This window comes from Pseudomyrmex gracilis, unplaced genomic scaffold (assembly GCF_002006095.1).
Source record: "Pseudomyrmex gracilis isolate BER0280 unplaced genomic scaffold, ASM200609v1 scaffold_285, whole genome shotgun sequence".
Classification (NCBI taxonomy): Eukaryota; Metazoa; Arthropoda; class Insecta; order Hymenoptera; family Formicidae; genus Pseudomyrmex; species Pseudomyrmex gracilis.
In genome coordinates this window covers 46,097-63,782 of record NW_018020869.1, presented here as the reverse complement: position 1 = coordinate 63,782, position 17,686 = coordinate 46,097, and the positions used below count along the sequence as shown (strand labels likewise).

Genomic DNA, 17,686 nt, shown 5'->3' with positions numbered 1-17,686 from the left:
ATGAACTACTATTATGTTTTTTTTTAGATAAAATTAAGATAAAATTGAGAAAAATTTAACAAAGAAACACAATGATTGCAGGAAACGGAAAAGATTCTGCCAACCTCTCCGAGTCCTTCGAGATTTGTGAAGGGCGACTTCCGCGAGAGTGACTACGAAAGCGACTACGACGGCAAAACATCGTCATGTCGCACAGTTAGCTCCTCAAAACTTACTAGTATTACTGATTCAGGTATTATCCTATTACTTTAATTAAAAGTAAAAGTCCCAATGCTTAACGTTTAAATATATTTTGCTTTCTTTATACATTACTTATAAATATGTAAGTAATATAAAAGTTTAAAAGTGATGAATGCGTGGTGGTAAGTAAGAATGTGTGGTGAATGTGTGGTAGAGAGTTACTCATGACAAGTTTTCTTATCTTATTTTATCTGCTTTATCCTTTTCTTCATTCATGTTTTCACGTAATTATCATTTTCCATCAACCGTTTATTTCCGCACAATACGAACACGCTTTCTGCGAGGCATATATCTTTCATTCCAATGTCATAACCGGTTTCATCATCGTGAGATCGAGAAAACTCCGAGAAAGGTCGTCGATGTCTAATTTAATGATAATATTTCATATCTATATTAAATTCGAAAGTCAAATCATCTGATCGAGTTTTGACTTTGTTTGTGGACCTAAGATCTTCGACGTGTGAAACCGGCTGCTGCTATATCTTCTACTAGGAGAAAATAATATATCTTCTCTTGACGTTATCTCTTCTCGTTACCGCTCTTTTCTCGAACCGCTAAAAGTCAATTTGTATCGAGAGATCACCTGGATAAACTTTTCCACATAGGAAAGCAAACGGAGTCGACTTTGCATCGCAAGCAATTTACGCCGACAAAGCCGAAAACAGTTCTTTTACCCGGTTCTCCGCCGGAGCTCGCGTACGCGCCGCCTCAACCGCAGCAACAACAGCAGCAGCAGCAGCAGCAATTTTACGAGGCACGCACGAGTATGCCGTTCACGAACGCGGTGGGTACCGAGACCAAGAAGACCGTAAGGATGGACGAATCGACGAAAAACGCCAGAAGAATTGTTACTGTCGAGCAAACGAGTCGAGTTATCAAGTTTGGCGACACAAATGCCACGTCTCAAAAACAACACTATCGCGTGCCAGTCCCGAAGAAATTTGTGCAGGGACAGTTTCGGGAATCTGATTACGAAAGCGACGTGGACTCGAAAATCCGACCGAAATGGGCACCGCCTGATAGCGACACAGAGGAACCTCATTATCGAAGAGTCCAACCGCCCGCGGCAAAAAGTCTGAGATCGTCGAGTGCACCGGTTAGGCAGACGCACGTTGCATCGCCGATGGAGTTCGACACCGGTCCTTCGGTGACGCAGGTTCGCCAAGAAGATACAGACAAAAAGATTGATCAAAGATATCAGCAACAAACTACTTCCGAAAAGATTGATTTGCAGCCTGGTTCGCCGCCCGAATATGGGTTCGTTTCCAGAAGCGACGTGAAAAAAGCAGCAGACCGTAAGATCAACTTCAATGTCACATAACGCTTTCATCTAGACAATGATAGAAGAGCTAAATGCACAAATAGTTATAATTCGCGAAAATTATACGAATAAGTTAGATAAACTTTTTTAGTTAAAATTACATACATACATATGTGTATACTTAACATTTTATAAATATTGTTTATATGATGTGTTACAAAGTATTTCTGATTTTTTTTATTTCCGCTAATTTGGAAAGTAGATAAATTCTTATTACGTAACACAAAGCTCTAAAATCTCCGCAGACATCGCGACACGTCATATGAGCGACATGACGAGCAGCTTCAAGTCGAAAACCGAAAAATTCGTGACCGATATCCAGTCGGATTTGAGACAGAGCAAACCGATTCTGAAGCATCCCGTCGAATCGAGGACAACCGATACCGACGAGCCGAGAACGTATAGAGAGGAATCGCGGGTCTCCGAACATGGTAACATAAAATATAACACACATATCACATATATGTGCACATATCACATATATAGGTTTAAGATACGTAGTAGTAAGGCATTCCGTTTGTAATCTAAGTATAGGATACGCATTGCGCAAATAAAATTTATGAATCGCACACTTGGCGTGATAAATTATATAACACGCTGATTGACGCAAACAGGAACGAAACAAATCGATCCGGACACAGGACTCATATATTTCAAGTACGACTTTGGCTACGAATTCGGTATCGTTTTGCCGGGCGAGGGGAAGAAAACAGTGGAGAGCAGCAAGAAGACCATCCAGGGACAGAGACGCGCAAGTGATGTCGAAGTGCCGATAGTCCACGAGTTTACTGAGAAGAAGACGAACGGTTTTGCGAAAAGAAACACGTTTCCGAGCCGCCAGAGCAAACCGGGAAGTAAATTCGGATGCTCGAAAACCGTCAAGTGGGAGCCGACGTCCGAGAGCGAATTTTCTGAGGCCGAAGACACGAGAAGTCTCAGTAAAAAACCATCGAGCCTCGATAACTCGATGGCGCCACCGAGTCTCATCATACCTAGCTCTGTATCGCCGTCTCGATGGGATCGCGTAACACTCAGCCCGCTTTCTCTCAGTCCAAGTCTGCCCAGTCTCTCTCCCAGACATAGTAGCGCCACTGGACCACCTAGCAATGTGGATTCCGCAGGTATAATACCTGCCATCGAGAACGCCTTGTTGCTTGCATCAGTTGTTTCGAATTTTCTATCTTGCTTTGCTTTAGACGTTATCTATCTGTTATCTATTTATTTATCTGCTAAGTTTTCTCTTGTTGATTCAGGTTTTGATCTCTATATAATGTATCTCTCTATTAAAATCGTCTCTTATCTTAATACATAAGTTAATGATAATTTCTGCGCAATAGAACTTGCTCTTGCTTTTCTTGCGCTCGGATTTTTCTCGAGGTTTCTCTTGGAAGACATTTCACAACAATACACCAAGTAATAAATAACACAAAGATGCTTTTTTTTTTTTAACTTTACTTATGTGCATGTTAATGTGCATATCAATCATCTCGTCATTTTCTGACAAATTATGAAATTGTGAACTAAATCATTTGCGCTAATTGTCATTTTACCGGCAGTTATATAATTATAATATGCTTTTGTTAAATTTTGTTGAAATAAACGTAGGTTCACCTTGGCCAACTAGCAACGGCGTGTCATCGGGCAAAGAAGTGATTCAGCCTTATCTGGACATATTACCAAAAAAAGCTCCTACGTTTATCACGGTAATAATATAAGTTTTTAACAAATTTGCGATTAAGAAGAATCAATTAAGAAAATAAAGGGAATACATAGTTTTTAATAATTGCTTTCAGCCATTGAAAGATATCGCGGTAGTAAGTGGACAACCGGCTAGATTTGAATGCATCGTTCAAGCTGAACCGCAGCCTAATATTCTTTGGTCGAAAGATCGCAGAATCGTTGAAAATTCTACAAATCACGATGTCCAATACAGAAACGGCGTTTGTCGTCTTACTATAATGAGAGCTTCTCCCGGTACGATATAATATGTAATTTTTTTGTTGTTTGTCTTAAAACTCGTGAAAATTTCTATGATCGTACGTATTATGAAAAGAAAAACAAAAATTATTGATTCAAAAACCGATTATGTATATTTGTACAGAGGATGCTGGGACTTATGCATGTACGGCAACGAACAGCCTAGGTTCCACTGTGACTTCTGCCAACTTGGAGGTTCCAGGTAATAGACGATCTGTATACGCCTCTATTTCATAAAGATCAGCTGAAGATAGAAACAAACGGTGGATAAACGCTAAGGTGATGGAAAATTTTAACTTGTCGTCGGTGCCGGATTTGCATATCGTAATATTTGATTATTGCTTAAATAGATTACAAACACTATAATTAATATGGTGAAGGAAATAATAACGATATTTACCGCGCTCGAAATATATTTTTCAAGAAGAAATTCTTGCGAATATTCTTTGAAGATAAATTAATAATGAATAATTTAATAATTAAAATGCTTTTTCTAGCTTGCTTTTTGTTGAGAGAATAAACAACATGCAATTAGTACGATTAAGAAATAAAACTAAGCGATACACTAATAAAACAACACAGATTTTTTGCATTTCATATAAAAATATAAATATGAGAAAATTAATGTTATACGACGGGCTAGTCAACTAAATGCTAGTCACGAAACACGAAAGTTAAGAAACTACTTTGTTAAACATTATAATAGAACTCTTATTATTGAGCGAAGTAAAAAAGCTTCGCTTGATTTGTCGCATACCTACCTATACTTTTGTTTCTTGTTTACGTGTCTTTTTTATCTGTTTTATTCATCCTTTTGTTAAAAATTATTACAAACACATAATCGACTTTCTGTATTTCAATTAAGTTGAAACAGGCCGATACGAGCAATAATCACAAGATGATTAAAATAAATCCAATACTTATACACGACCATCTTGTAATTATTGCTCGTATCGGCCTGTTTCAACTTAATTGACAATTTCACGAGCGAACTATTGATTTTCTGTATTTCTTTATTACATTCTTTATTACATTAATTATTTTTTGCCAACTCGAACACGTTAATCCTCTTTTCAAATTTATTTGTGCCAAACCTGATAACTATAAATAAGAAATTTGACAAAATAAGAAGCACAAAATTTTTCCTACTCTCTTTGTGATCAAAATCTTAATATTATTTAAACTTATTCTATTTTTATGCATCGTGATATTTAATAAGAATATATTAGTCATGTTAAAATGTTTGATTTAAAAAGAAAATAATATAAGAATTGTTTATTTGTTTATAATAGGAATATCTAATTCACATCAATTATTCTTACTTACACACAAATTAATGTTTCACAAAAAATTAATGTTTCAACGATAAATAAAATTTGAAAAGTTTTATATTTTGTAAAACATGTGTGTACGGCTCAATACAATAAATAACTACATATTGTCAACTTCTTGTGTTTTACATAATTTATATGCACTTAGAAAAACAACATATAATATAAAAGCAGATGTAAAAAAATTATCATGATACATAATTACGAAAGTTTTTATAGCACAGCTTTTGAAAAATTTTTAAAATGAAAAAAAGAATTTTAAAAAACTGTAAAAAAGTAAAAATTATGTAAATGACAAAAAGAACATGTTTTTTTTTTCATTGCAAGGAGATAATGGCGATTGAATAATACCACTACTCACACATGGTCACAATAATATTTATATATTGTGTAAATAAATGTGTGTTTCCTCTACAATATAAAATTTTGGGTAATGGTTTAACACATTATTTTACACATTCTTGCCTTTTTTCCTTCTTCCTTTTCTATTCTGTCTTTGGTAACTGTCTTTTTTTCTCAGTACAAAATTTTGCGGTACGATAGACGGCGTTGTGGGAAATCTAAGGTAGGCATTATATTGACAATTTTGTATAAAAACTTGTAACACTATTAATAAAAGTTTGTAGATTTTAAGCTTTTATTCGTAGAAACTGCTTGTATAGCACAGTATTGATAATGTTCAGTAACATTATTTAATATTTAGTTAAATTATTTAGTATCTCTAATGAGTAATAATCTTGTAACTAATCAACCAAAACTATTTCTATAATCTTATGTATAAATATTTATATAGGTTTATAAAATTATTCCTCCTCTAAAAATATATTATTTCGTTAAAATTAAACTAGCGAGAAAAACTCTGTATCATCAAACATACAAGCGAGATTTTTTTCGTCCCTGTGCCATGCAAGGGAGTTCAAAAGATTCTAGATATTATAAAGCTCGACTAACATCTCTTGCATAAAGAACCAAATGATGTGGTATGAAAATAGATGGTAAAATAATCTTGCGGAATGTGGAGGAAAGTGTGTGAGTCGGCGATCCAAAAATATATGAAAGAAAAACAAGCGATCGTATTTGAAGAGGGTGGTTATTCCTTTTCATAATCTCTCGGAGAGAAAAAATCGCGTAATTCGTGCAATATCGCTATTTAATTGCAGGCGCATCGTCGATATCCGACACTTACCGCGATCATAAGAAATGCACCGTTGAGCAGTTTCCGCAGGATTCGCAGAGATACGTAGCTTTAAGAGATCTATTCTTTTCACAAGACAAACCACGCATTCTAACAAATCACGAACGACTGTACAAGTCCCTTTATGATTTCGGATTGTCAGACAGGTAGTTGCACATTGTTCATTTTAATTATAGTTCGTCATATTCAGTATTATTATGAAGATATCATCAAGTTATGTATGACAGTTTCGTAGATGCAAACAATCACGAAAATGAAGGAAATAGATTTGATAATTACATTAAACGTGAATGGAGTGCTATTTACGCAAGAAATGGAATCGGTGATTCACGTTTGAATGTCAAACGTTCATTGCACAATCTCACTGGAACGTGTAACATAGAACATGGTGAGTACTTAAAATTTTTGACTGTTGTGATAATAACATTTATATTTCGTATACATATACATTTAACATTATATTAACATATAACATATATGTATATACTATATGTTTAATATCAATATATTAGATAAAATAGCAAATTTATTTAAATAAATAAAATAGGTTTTTAAATATTGACTAATTGTAGGTTTATTCCAAAAATAAAATGTGTTATTATTGCATTACTGGAGGGAATCCCGCGAGGAAATCTTATTGTTACACTATCATTTGACAAAACATATCGCATCGAAAATAACGCGGGAATTACTCAAGAAAAATTTTCGGCAAAACTGATCCGGCCTTCTCGATCTCGTCACTCTAGTTTGTCATAATGATCGCTCATTGAAGTCACCGAAAATAGACTGTGACAATGCGCGTACGAAGCGTATATAAATATATATACAAATTTGCGTCGCTTTTAGCGAATGTGTTCAAGATCTGAAATCTCTCATGTTCAAGACTTGAATCATAGACACCGAAGACCCCCTCGTCATCATCTCGGCCGAGATTATTCCACAGGACCCTAAAATAGATGCGTCGCTATGCGGCATCTCGCACGAATCGCGGTGATTCACGCGTGACCTACCTTTTTGATGATCATATCGATGTTCTTAGCGTTAAAGTACGAAGTAAAAAGCACTTAATCTCCTATGCATTTGTAATAACCGTTAATATTCGCTTGCTATCGACACGAGCAATACATATATATATGCAAAGCTTATACAAAACTAACGCGGAACAATCTTAGAGTAAAGTATGTATCTAAAGATGCGTTAATGCTGCGTATAAACTGCTCGTGTTTATACAGAGTATGATACAAGTTTCGCAATCGCTGCGTGTTTCGCTCCGATTCGTCGATGCATGAAATGTTAATTAACAGTTAGTAAGTAGAATTATTTCATTATTTATAAAGGATTGCTTCAGAAATCTGTAAAATGAAAATATTTGATCATTTCGATTAATTCAAAAAGCATTCTTGTTATAACTTCTGAGTAAAACTTGTTAAGAAACTGACGTTAAAAAATTCTTCAAAAGAGGGCGGAATATAAATCAAAAATATTCTATCGCTAGTCTCATAATTTTTGAATAATTTGATACCGGTTTAAAATTACGAAGAAGTTGCGCAGCCAAGTGCAATCCCGAGGTAGCAATCAGGGGTTGCAAATTAAACTTGGATGAACTTGCTCACGTGAAAAGAGAATACGTGAGTAATTTTTTACCGTTGAATTCTTTTAAGAATAAGAAAAATTCAAATAAATCAAGACTGTAAGACTGCAAAGAGAGAAGAAGAAAAATCAGGCCATCTTGACTCTAAAATATAGACACAACGTAGAGACTTGTAAATGTGTTTGAGCAAAATGAGAAGAAAAAGAAGAAATAGAAAAAAAATTGTGCAAAGAAGCGAAGGAGAAATGAAAAACAAAGAAATGTGCACACTCTTATTAAAGCACACATTCAAACTTAAGAATCTATGATGTTTAGCTTCGCGGAGGGGAATGAAAGAGATGTGAGAACACACGGAGGGGGCAGCAATGTGGAGAGATGCGTGGGCGGCTGTCAGTGAACGCAAGAACGCTGCGTGAGACTTTTACCGCCTTGCACGGCGATGTACTGTGATCTCTAACAAATTTATCAATAACGATAGATATCATTTGATTTTGCGCGATGGTTCTTTATTATGAATTAAGTGATCATCAAAAATTCAAAAGCATTCATTATTTATGTGTGTAATTTAAAAATTGGAGCACACACATATTTATGTCAAGTGATACAAGTCAACGACATGTTGATTACTAATTCTTCCAGTTGTCCTTATTCGTAAACATCATATACAATGTACGCAAAAGTGTAAAAATTTGTGAAATATGTTATATTGTTATATTCCTCTACATCGTCTTCAGCAACGTCAGACGTCGGGGGCGCCGAGTCCCCACCCTAGCCATATGCGACACCCTCCCCAGCTGCTTACGTTTTAGCCAAGCGTCAAAGTCGTAAGCCGTCCAATTCGCATTCGACCGACGTCTTGGTTTAAAGAATCACGGGGACAAGACTTTTGACGATGACTTGATTTCTGCCGACTGTCTGGATTAAGCCGCGGCTACCAGCAGATTATTATTTCGCGTACGAGGCGAAGCGCGAGTGATTTGCTCCGATTCGTCGTTGTGCATTGAGAGATTCGTTCGTTGAATCTCTCGGGTGAAACAAAAAAAAGCAGAAGGACGTAAAACACAGAGATCTCCGTAGATCCTAGAGTAGTTGAAAGTTTTACTTTTGTCTATTAAGTTGACGACGAGTTCGCCGTTTGAACAAATCGCGATTGGATTCTTCGATCCAAGATGAAGCGACAGATATCTCAAGAACAGCAGAAGCAACTGCAGCAGCAGCAACAGACTGTCATGCAGGAACAGCAGCAACAATACATCCAGCAACGAACGGAACGACAAATCACACGACAACAGATCACCAGTCAGCAGAGAGGTCAGTTGTGATAATGTTAGAACATTCAAGAGAACAACTATCGAAAAAAAGTTACGTGGTTACTTCAAATACGTAGCAGATAAGCAAAAACACACTTCATATCACACTCTGTAGATATTAGCAAAAGATCTAATTAGTGACGCATATCTTCAAACATTTTTTCTAATAATCTTGATTTTATCAAGAAAGATTTTATCAAGATATTGAGAATATCAATTAAATTTTAATATGTTTCTCCTGGCGAATATCCCGTCAAAACGAACACTCATATTCTATTTTCGAGCAAGGAGCACCGTCCCCGCGAGAGCTCTAAAGATAGTTCTCCGCAATCTTCGGCGTAACCGTTTCAAAAATTCTTTCACGCGCCCTCTCGAAGAAGAGTAATGTAGCACTGCACGGCTGAATCGCGTTCAGAAAAATTCGCACACATCGTGCAAAATTCTACAATTTATATTCTACATATATATATATAAATAATTGCACATACATTTTGTCGAATTAAAAATTTGATATTATTTCAAGAAGATCAAAGCTAATAAACTATTTAGTATAGTTAGTCAATGTGTTGCACATTGTCAAGGTTAATCTTATTATATCTCGAATTTATTTCAACATGTTAAGGTGTGATATTAAAAAGTTTTACATAGAAAAATATGTGTTTATCACATCTTACATTTCAAAACTATACTAATAAATATGTTGATAAATGTTACTGTTGGAAAATTTCCAAAACTAGTTGCAAAATATACTTCGGAAAGATGTGTGTTATAATCTTGTTTGTGGTTGTCAAGTTTGTCGCGGGATTCCATGGAAACGAGGCGTGGTGCCAAATTTCCAAAAGATCGAGATGAAAAATCTTATTTGAATTTCCGGAGAGAGTATGAGAAAATAAACTGGGAAATGAACCAAAAGATCAATTCATCTAATAATAATTTTATAATCCTTATTCTTTTTCTAATTTCACGATAGTTTAATTTTCTTACAATAAAAACTTCAAAATGTTACAAGAAAGTTAAAATTTAGGAGATCATACAGGAATTTTGAGAATAATTAATATTTTGCGAGCGTAACAGCTTGAGTTACAGCACGATATGTAGCACGTGCAGTATATTTACGTATCAAAGTATGATGATATATACAATAGCGATTAATAATTAGATCTCTTATATTGAAGATAATTTTATAGAGTGCTTAAAGTGTACATTTTGCCAACTGCGTTATACATTAAGTAATGGAGAAAACGAAGATTTCATGGCTGCAGCTGCCAAATAACATAAACCGCTGACAGGTTTATGAATCTCGCTCACATTGACGTGCATCGAAACGTGTTATATTGTATTACAACATGCGCAAAACTGAAAGACAATGAAATACATACAGCAAGCAACGCCGTTACGCCAGTAACTAAAGCGTTAAGTTCTTCAGCGAGAAATTCAATATTCGGATAACTATTTGCTGAATATATTTATAGATGATACTGTAATCACAGACAACAAAATTCTGAAAAGCAAACAAAGAACTTGCTAAGCTTGAATTTCAGTTTTTTTTTTTTTTTTTTTTTTAATTTTGTACACTAATAAAATGGTTTGTTAATAGAATCTAAAACTTCAGTAGGTCTAGCAAGTTCTTTGCTCTGCAGTCCAAGTAGTAACTAATCTTCTCGTTATTCCAGCAAAACTCTTTTTCTCTATGATATAATACAAAACTTATATAATGCAAAATTAATATATCTAAAGAATAATACAAATAATAATAATAGATATGCAACAATCTCTTCTCGTGTTTATGCTTGTGGTTATTGTACAAATTTTTCTCATATGCTTTTATTATTTTTATAATATACATCCATTTTGCGAAATGTGAACGTTTCGGAGACTCGAACAGCTGATCGCAATGAGCGCATCTTGTCGTTGTCAGTCTGAACCGTAAGAAAATGACAGACAGAATAAAAAAGAGAAGAAGATGACGAGATATTGACAGAAAATGAACAAAGAAGATAAAAAATAAAAAAACAGACAAACAAAAGGGCTAAGTGTTCGAAATTTGAAAAAATACACAGATACAATGTATAGATTCGCGTGAATCTAAATCGCGAAATCCTGATTTTAACAGAAGCGGGAAGAGAAGAGAAGTGTTAGACTCGGTTTTATTTTGGTCAGTGACTACCTTTGCGTAACGAGAAACGCGATTGGTCCGGGACCGCGGCGTAGACGCGAGTCGTCGCGACGCGTCGCGGCGCGCAGCGTCGAGGCAAAGATAGTTGCGCCAAAAATGGCTCACGGTAACGTGATCCTCATCCGAATGCAAAAATACAATTTCGTGCGCTTGTAGCAGCGCAACTGCGTCCTTCGTCTCCTTCGTCCCAACTGCCGGTGGCTCTCGCGAATCATGAAGCGGACGATGCATGGCCACATGCAGCGAGAAGTGAATTTTATTATGAGACAAATTAATTCACTAACGTAATTGAGAATTTAATTAAGTTATTTGCACAGCAAAAGATCTATGTACACATACACATAGATATCAGATCTGCAAATGTATGAACGAATAACTCAAGCGTAACATTTTATATATCAATCATTAACATTCGGCAATTTTTTATGGTTTTTTTTAAATGTAAACTAAACGATTACATACGTACAAAACTTGAATATTAAAGAAATATACATTCTTTTAAAATATTTATTAAAACGTTAACATTCTTATCTTTTAAAGTAAATATCAGAGTCTTATTTTTAATTAGTTAATTTAATCTTGAATCATCTGAAGAAAATCATTTCAGTTATCTCCCAAGATTCGTTTGATATAAACAATGCTAAGTGTGATCATAACTAAATCATTCTAAAGCTTTAATTAAATCTTTAAGAGCATATATACGTCTTTCTTCTTCGTCTAACTCTCGTCGTGCGTTCCAACTAGAGTAGAACGAATCGAGGAAACGAACCGTTGACGCCGTTTTTTTCCTGTCGCCGTCATGCTCGATGACGATGCCGCATTTTTCATCACGTTATGTCTACACATACGAGACGCGATGTAATTTAAACCAATTTACTAGTTAGTCCGGTGGCGGGCTATTACTAAAAGTAGATGAAAGTTTACAAGATGGTATTCGTCATAATTAAATCCAGTTCCGGAAGGAACTTATTAATTTCAGCAGAATATTGTGCGTGCGAAATTAATTGTTTTAATCGATATTTAACATTATTCGCATTTTTATTACTCACACAAAAAGTTATATATATATATATATATATATATATATATATATATATTATTCTCTTTCTTCTTTTTTTCTGCAGTTCAAGGAGAGATCGTAATGCAATCGACGCCTACAGTACCAACGTAAGTGATTGCGATGATATGATTCATTAATGAATGTCAAAAAAATATTAATTTATCTAATATGTATTCTCGTTAACATAGATTTACCGGTAGACCCGGCGATCCTTCACCGCCAATTTTCGAGCGAATCTTCAAGAACGCGAGATTCGCGCAGGGCGGCAATGCGATTTTTGAAGGCTGCGTACGAGGTAATCCAAAACCTACAGTTTCTTGGACACACAAAGGGACGCCGTTGCTGGAATCACGAAAGATTCGAATGTCCTACGACGAGAATACTGGAATTGTCACACTTCAAATTAATCAAATTGGTCCGGGAGACGAGGGCGAATACACGTGCAGCGCGAAGAATCAATATGGTGAAGATTTTTGCTTTTGAATAATTCCTATTAAGATCTGTGACAAAAGCATTGTTATTGTCATTCTCTATTTTCCAGGCGAAGCGATTTGCTCGGTTTACATACAGCCGGAGGGATTCGGTCCGCCAGCGCAACAGCCCACGGATAGCTACAGAAAGGAATTCACGCAGAGCTACCAGACAAGCGAACAAAAAATGCAAACCGGTAGCCAAATGTTCCAACAACGCAGTTATCAGCAATCGATAGATAAACGAAGTTATGTCAACGGCACTACTACAAGCATCGAGGATTTCAAGGTCGACACCTTCGAATACAGATTGTTGCGCGAAACGGAATACCGGGAATCGATTACTCGTCGCTTCGCCGGCGAATCTGACTCGCAGATCTCCACTATGATCGATCGTACTCTGGGACCAGTTGCACCCCCGCAAATCACTCAGAAGCCCAGAAATTCGAAACTTGTTGAAGGATCGGACGCTGTCTTCACCGCAAAAATAACAGGCAATCCGAAACCAAGAGTGAGTTTACATTAAAACAACATATCAGATTTTATTTTATACTTTGTCATAATCATTTACTTTGCTTCTAATATTTTTTTTAATTAATGAAACATTCTTAAATCACGTTTTTGTCGCAGTTAACATGGTTCAAAAATGGTCAGAGGATCCGAGACTCCCAACGCGTAGAGACAAGCTATTCGAATCAACAGGCTACTCTACGAATCCGAGTCGCTTTGCCGGAAGATAGCGGTCATTACACATTGTTGTCCGAGAATCCCCAAGGTTGCACTGTTAGCTCCGCTTATTTAGCAATTGAATCTAGCGATCAAGTAGATCAAGTTCCGTATCAAGCTCAAAGAGAATTTATTAAGACACAACAGGTAGAATCGACCAGCGAGTCCGCTGACTCTGGCAAAGTTCTACCGCCGAATTTTGTTCGCACTATCACAGATAGAGAAGCTACCGAAGGCAAAATGACGCGATTCGATTGTCGTGTAACCGGTCGTCCGTATCCCGAAGTCACTTGGTATATTAATGGCCAGCAAGTCGCCAATGACCTGACTCACAAAATACTCGTGAATGAATCCGGCAACAATTCATTGATGATCACAAATGTGAGTCGCTTCGACGCCGGCGTTGTAACTTGCATCGCCCGAAACAAAGCTGGCGAAACTTCCTGTCAGTGCAACTTAAACGTCATCGAGAAGGAACAAGTGATCGCGCCGAAATTCGTGGAACGTTTTGTCACGACGAGCGTAAAGGAAGGAGAACCCGTGACTTTTATGGCCCGCGCAGTCGGCACGCCAATCCCGCGTATCACTTGGCAAAAGGTAATTTCTTCAAATTACAGTCGCTGTGCGCGATTACTATTTCCGATATTTATCGATGTTTCTTTCTGCAGGACGGTGTACCGATAACGCCCGGGTCCGAAATACGTATATCGAGTGACGGTAGCGGAGCCTCGAGCTTGGATATCTCGTGCGCCAAATTTTCAGACGCAGCCTGGTATCAATGCACCGCTCAAAACGTAGCTGGCTCTACCGCGACCCGAGCACGGCTCTTTGTTGAGACGCCAAAAGGAACGGCCCCGGAACCAAGACGCCTGAATTTACCCCGACCGACGAAAATCATCGAACCAGAGTAAGAAATCAAATTAACTCATTTACATTTGTTTTCTTTGATTATAAATTCAGAAATGAACATTTTATTGAAAAAATAAATATTATACTTAATAAACTGTAGACCAGCGCCTGGCCCCGAAGTGATTTATTTGAGACATGTGGAACGAGCCAAACCTTACTTGCCGCCTCCAGAAGAAGACACGATTTATCCACCGCCACGTTTCATTATACCATTGAAGGATCTTTATCAGATCGAAGGTGGACGAATTCACTTCGAGGCCAGAATCGAACCGGTGGGCGACCCCACTATGAGGGTGGAGTGGTACGTCAACGGCAGAGCACTCGACGCAAGTGAGTAAAATCTGCAGCATTTTACTGTTTATTTGTGCAAAGCTGCATTTTACACTGATGTATGTTTTGTTTTTCACAGGTTCCCGAGCGACTTCTATCTTCCGCTTCGGGTTTATTTCTCTCGATCTCATTAGTATTGTTCTTCAAGATAGCGGCGAGTATTTTTGCCGCGTCGTGAGCTCGACCGGAGTTGCTGAATCTCGCGCCACCCTCAGCGTGACACGTAAGCAAACAGTACTTAATGGATTTCTAATTTTGATTACGATTTTCAAACTTGGAATTGTTAATTCAATTTTGTATTTATAGCACGCGCTACGATTGAACAGACAAGCCAACATCCCGACAGTCTCCAGTATATTCAACAGCTTGAGGATTACAGCAAATACCAAAGGCAGGAGAGCGTGGAGGAGACCTCTTCACAGCGGCCGGTTTTCATCCGCCCGCTCCAGGATCTTGGTGAGCTACAGGAAGGTCGAAACGCCCATTTTGAGGCGCAGTTGACGCCTGTTAGCGACCCCACCATGAAAGTGGAGTGGTACAAGGATGGAAAACCGATCACAGCCAGTTAGTATCGATGTCCGGACAGGACATATCAATAACATTATTTAAAAAAAAAACAGTACTGTTTTATTAATAGCATTATAAATCATTTAATGGTTTTTTAGGCTCAAGAATCACTAACATCTTCAACTTCGGATACGTCTCGCTTAATATAATGCACCTACGAGCTGAAGATGCAGGTTCTTATACAGTTAGAGCTGTGAACCGCTTGGGAGAGGCCATCAGCTCCGCGACTCTTCGTGTCTTTGGTAAGTCAAGTTCTGACAATTAATCACTTTAAAGCAATTGTTTCTATATTTTTCTTTATCATTGATCGTTCTTTCAATTACTACAGCGCGAACAAGCGTAACGACGGATTTGGGTATCCCCGAGCAAATGAGATACATCGAGGCTGCCGAGGAGTTGGAAGCATATCAGCAGGCAATGCACCAAAAATACGTTCAGGAGCAGCCTGAACCGAGCAGCCCACCGGAATTTAAATCGCCTATCAAGGATCAAAGCAGCATACGAGAAGGCGGATTCGCTCATTTTGAGGCGCGTCTTGAGCCAGTTGGCGATTCTAATCTTCGTGTTGAATGGCTCAAAGATGGACGACCTGTAGAAGCTAGTGAGTAAAATATTCTACTCGCGTATGTTACGTTTCCAAATATTCACGAAATTTTGCTGACTAGGTTCACGGATTACAACATTTTTCAACTTCGGTTACGTGGCACTGACTATCAAATACGTAACGATACACGATGTCGGTGTATATACTTGTCGAGCGTATAACAGAGTTGGTGAAGCTCACACCAATGCTCAATTAAGCGTAATCAGCAAAGACGATGTTATTTATGACAGCCAGCATCCCACTGGTCTTCAAAAAATTCAAACTCTTGAAGATTCGAGCAGATATTCGCGACAGGTTCAGGAAGAGACGCAGGTCACACAAGCACCGCGATTTCTCGGTAATCTGAAGGGCACTAACAAGATCGTGGAAGGTCAGCGAGCGCACTTTGAAGCACGTGTGGAACCTCAGAGCGATCTAAGCATGACGATAGAGTGGTACCACAATGGCAAGCCGATTACCGCTGCCAACAGAATCCAAACGTATCATGATTTTGGATATGTTGCAATTGATATACTCCAGGTCCGTTCGGAAGATGCTGGCACATACACCGTTGTAGCTCGAAATTCTCGCGGAGAGGCTCGTCTATCCGCCACTATGATTGTTGAAAGTAAGATTTAATTTATGTAAAATAGAAAAAAACAAGTTATTGACGATAAAAATTCATTACTGAGAATTTTTTTATTTCTTCATTTCAGCACGTTCCAGTATAGATACGAGCAGTATGCATCGTGGCACTTACGAGAAGACTCAACGTTTAGAGGAATCCAAGTTTGTCGAGCCGCAATACCACATCGAAGAGATTTCCAAGTCAAAACCGATCTTTATTCAACCACTGAGCGACCCCAAACCAGTCAGCGAGGGTAAAAATATTCACTTGGAGTGTCGTCTGGAACCCATGGGTGATCCTACTATGCGAGTGGAATGGTTCCAAAACGGACGTCCGGTCACAGTTGGTTCCAGATTCAGAACTTATTACGATTTTGGATTCGTTGCGCTTGACATCGTACACGCAACTGCCTACGATTCTGGCGAATACACGGTCAGAGCTACTAATCATTTGGGTACCGCGCATACTTCTGCCTGCGTTAGAGTCATCGGCAGATCTGACATTGTCACTGACACGCAGAATGAGCAATCACTCGAGCAAATACAGATGCTAGAGGACTCATCGAGGTTTGCTTTTATTTATTGATCTGCGTTTAATATATGTTTATATGCAATTATTTCTCTTATGCATTGTTTTATTTATATAGATATCGTAGAACTCAACAAGAGGAAGTTACTGTGATGCAAGCACCTCAGTTCACTCGACCTTTACACAACATCGAGACAGTGGAACTGACCAATGTTCACTTGGAATGTCGTCTTCAGCCAGTCGGTGACGCGACCATGAAAGTTGACTGGTTTGTCAACGGCCGACCGGTCAAAACTGGTCATCGATTCAGACCGTCTTACGAATTTGATTACGTGGCTCTGGACATTCTCGGTGTCTATCCTGAAGACTCCGGCGTGTACACCTGTCAAGCCAGAAATCAGCTCGGAGAAGCAGTTACTTCGTGCTCTGTTAGAGTACACGCGAAGAAAGATCTACTTCTAGAATCCCAACATCCTGAGGGTCTAGAAAGGATACAATATTTAGAAGATGCCTCGCGATACAAGAGACACGAACTCGTTGATGAAGTCGTCAATGTAAAGCCAAGATTTATTACGAAACCGAAAAACCAAGAAAATCTCCGAGAGGGACAACATGCTCATTTTGAATGCAAACTTGAACCAGTGACGGATTCAAATTTAAAAGTCGAGTGGTTTAAAAATGGCCGTCCAGTAACAATAGGTATTATATTTTTAAATTTCAATCTTTTACTTTTTTATAAGTTTT

General features: G+C 37.8%; 1 protein-coding gene across 2 annotated transcripts in view; it reads left to right on the top strand.

Moving 5' to 3' along the window:
- The window catches only part of LOC109859760 (titin-like), a 69,668-nt gene that overhangs the window by 20,223 nt on the left and 31,759 nt on the right, over window positions 1–17,686 (top strand). For both annotated transcript variants that reach the window (XM_020438302.1, XM_020438304.1), the window contains exons 32-53: window positions 82–232; window positions 846–1,535; window positions 1,807–1,992; window positions 2,176–2,682; window positions 3,167–3,264; window positions 3,355–3,535; window positions 3,663–3,740; window positions 6,030–6,210; window positions 6,292–6,452; window positions 12,266–12,308; window positions 12,390–12,664; window positions 12,743–13,182; window positions 13,302–13,994; window positions 14,066–14,304; window positions 14,407–14,636; window positions 14,716–14,859; window positions 14,943–15,200; window positions 15,302–15,445; window positions 15,532–15,804; window positions 15,869–16,414; window positions 16,503–16,980; window positions 17,061–17,641. In XM_020438302.1, coding sequence (XP_020293891.1) covers window positions 82–232; window positions 846–1,535; window positions 1,807–1,992; window positions 2,176–2,682; window positions 3,167–3,264; window positions 3,355–3,535; window positions 3,663–3,740; window positions 6,030–6,210; window positions 6,292–6,452; window positions 12,266–12,308; window positions 12,390–12,664; window positions 12,743–13,182; window positions 13,302–13,994; window positions 14,066–14,304; window positions 14,407–14,636; window positions 14,716–14,859; window positions 14,943–15,200; window positions 15,302–15,445; window positions 15,532–15,804; window positions 15,869–16,414; window positions 16,503–16,980; window positions 17,061–17,641 — 6,577 coding nt within the window. The remainder of the gene's footprint in view (window positions 1–81; window positions 233–845; window positions 1,536–1,806; window positions 1,993–2,175; window positions 2,683–3,166; window positions 3,265–3,354; window positions 3,536–3,662; window positions 3,741–6,029; window positions 6,211–6,291; window positions 6,453–12,265; window positions 12,309–12,389; window positions 12,665–12,742; window positions 13,183–13,301; window positions 13,995–14,065; window positions 14,305–14,406; window positions 14,637–14,715; window positions 14,860–14,942; window positions 15,201–15,301; window positions 15,446–15,531; window positions 15,805–15,868; window positions 16,415–16,502; window positions 16,981–17,060; window positions 17,642–17,686) is intronic.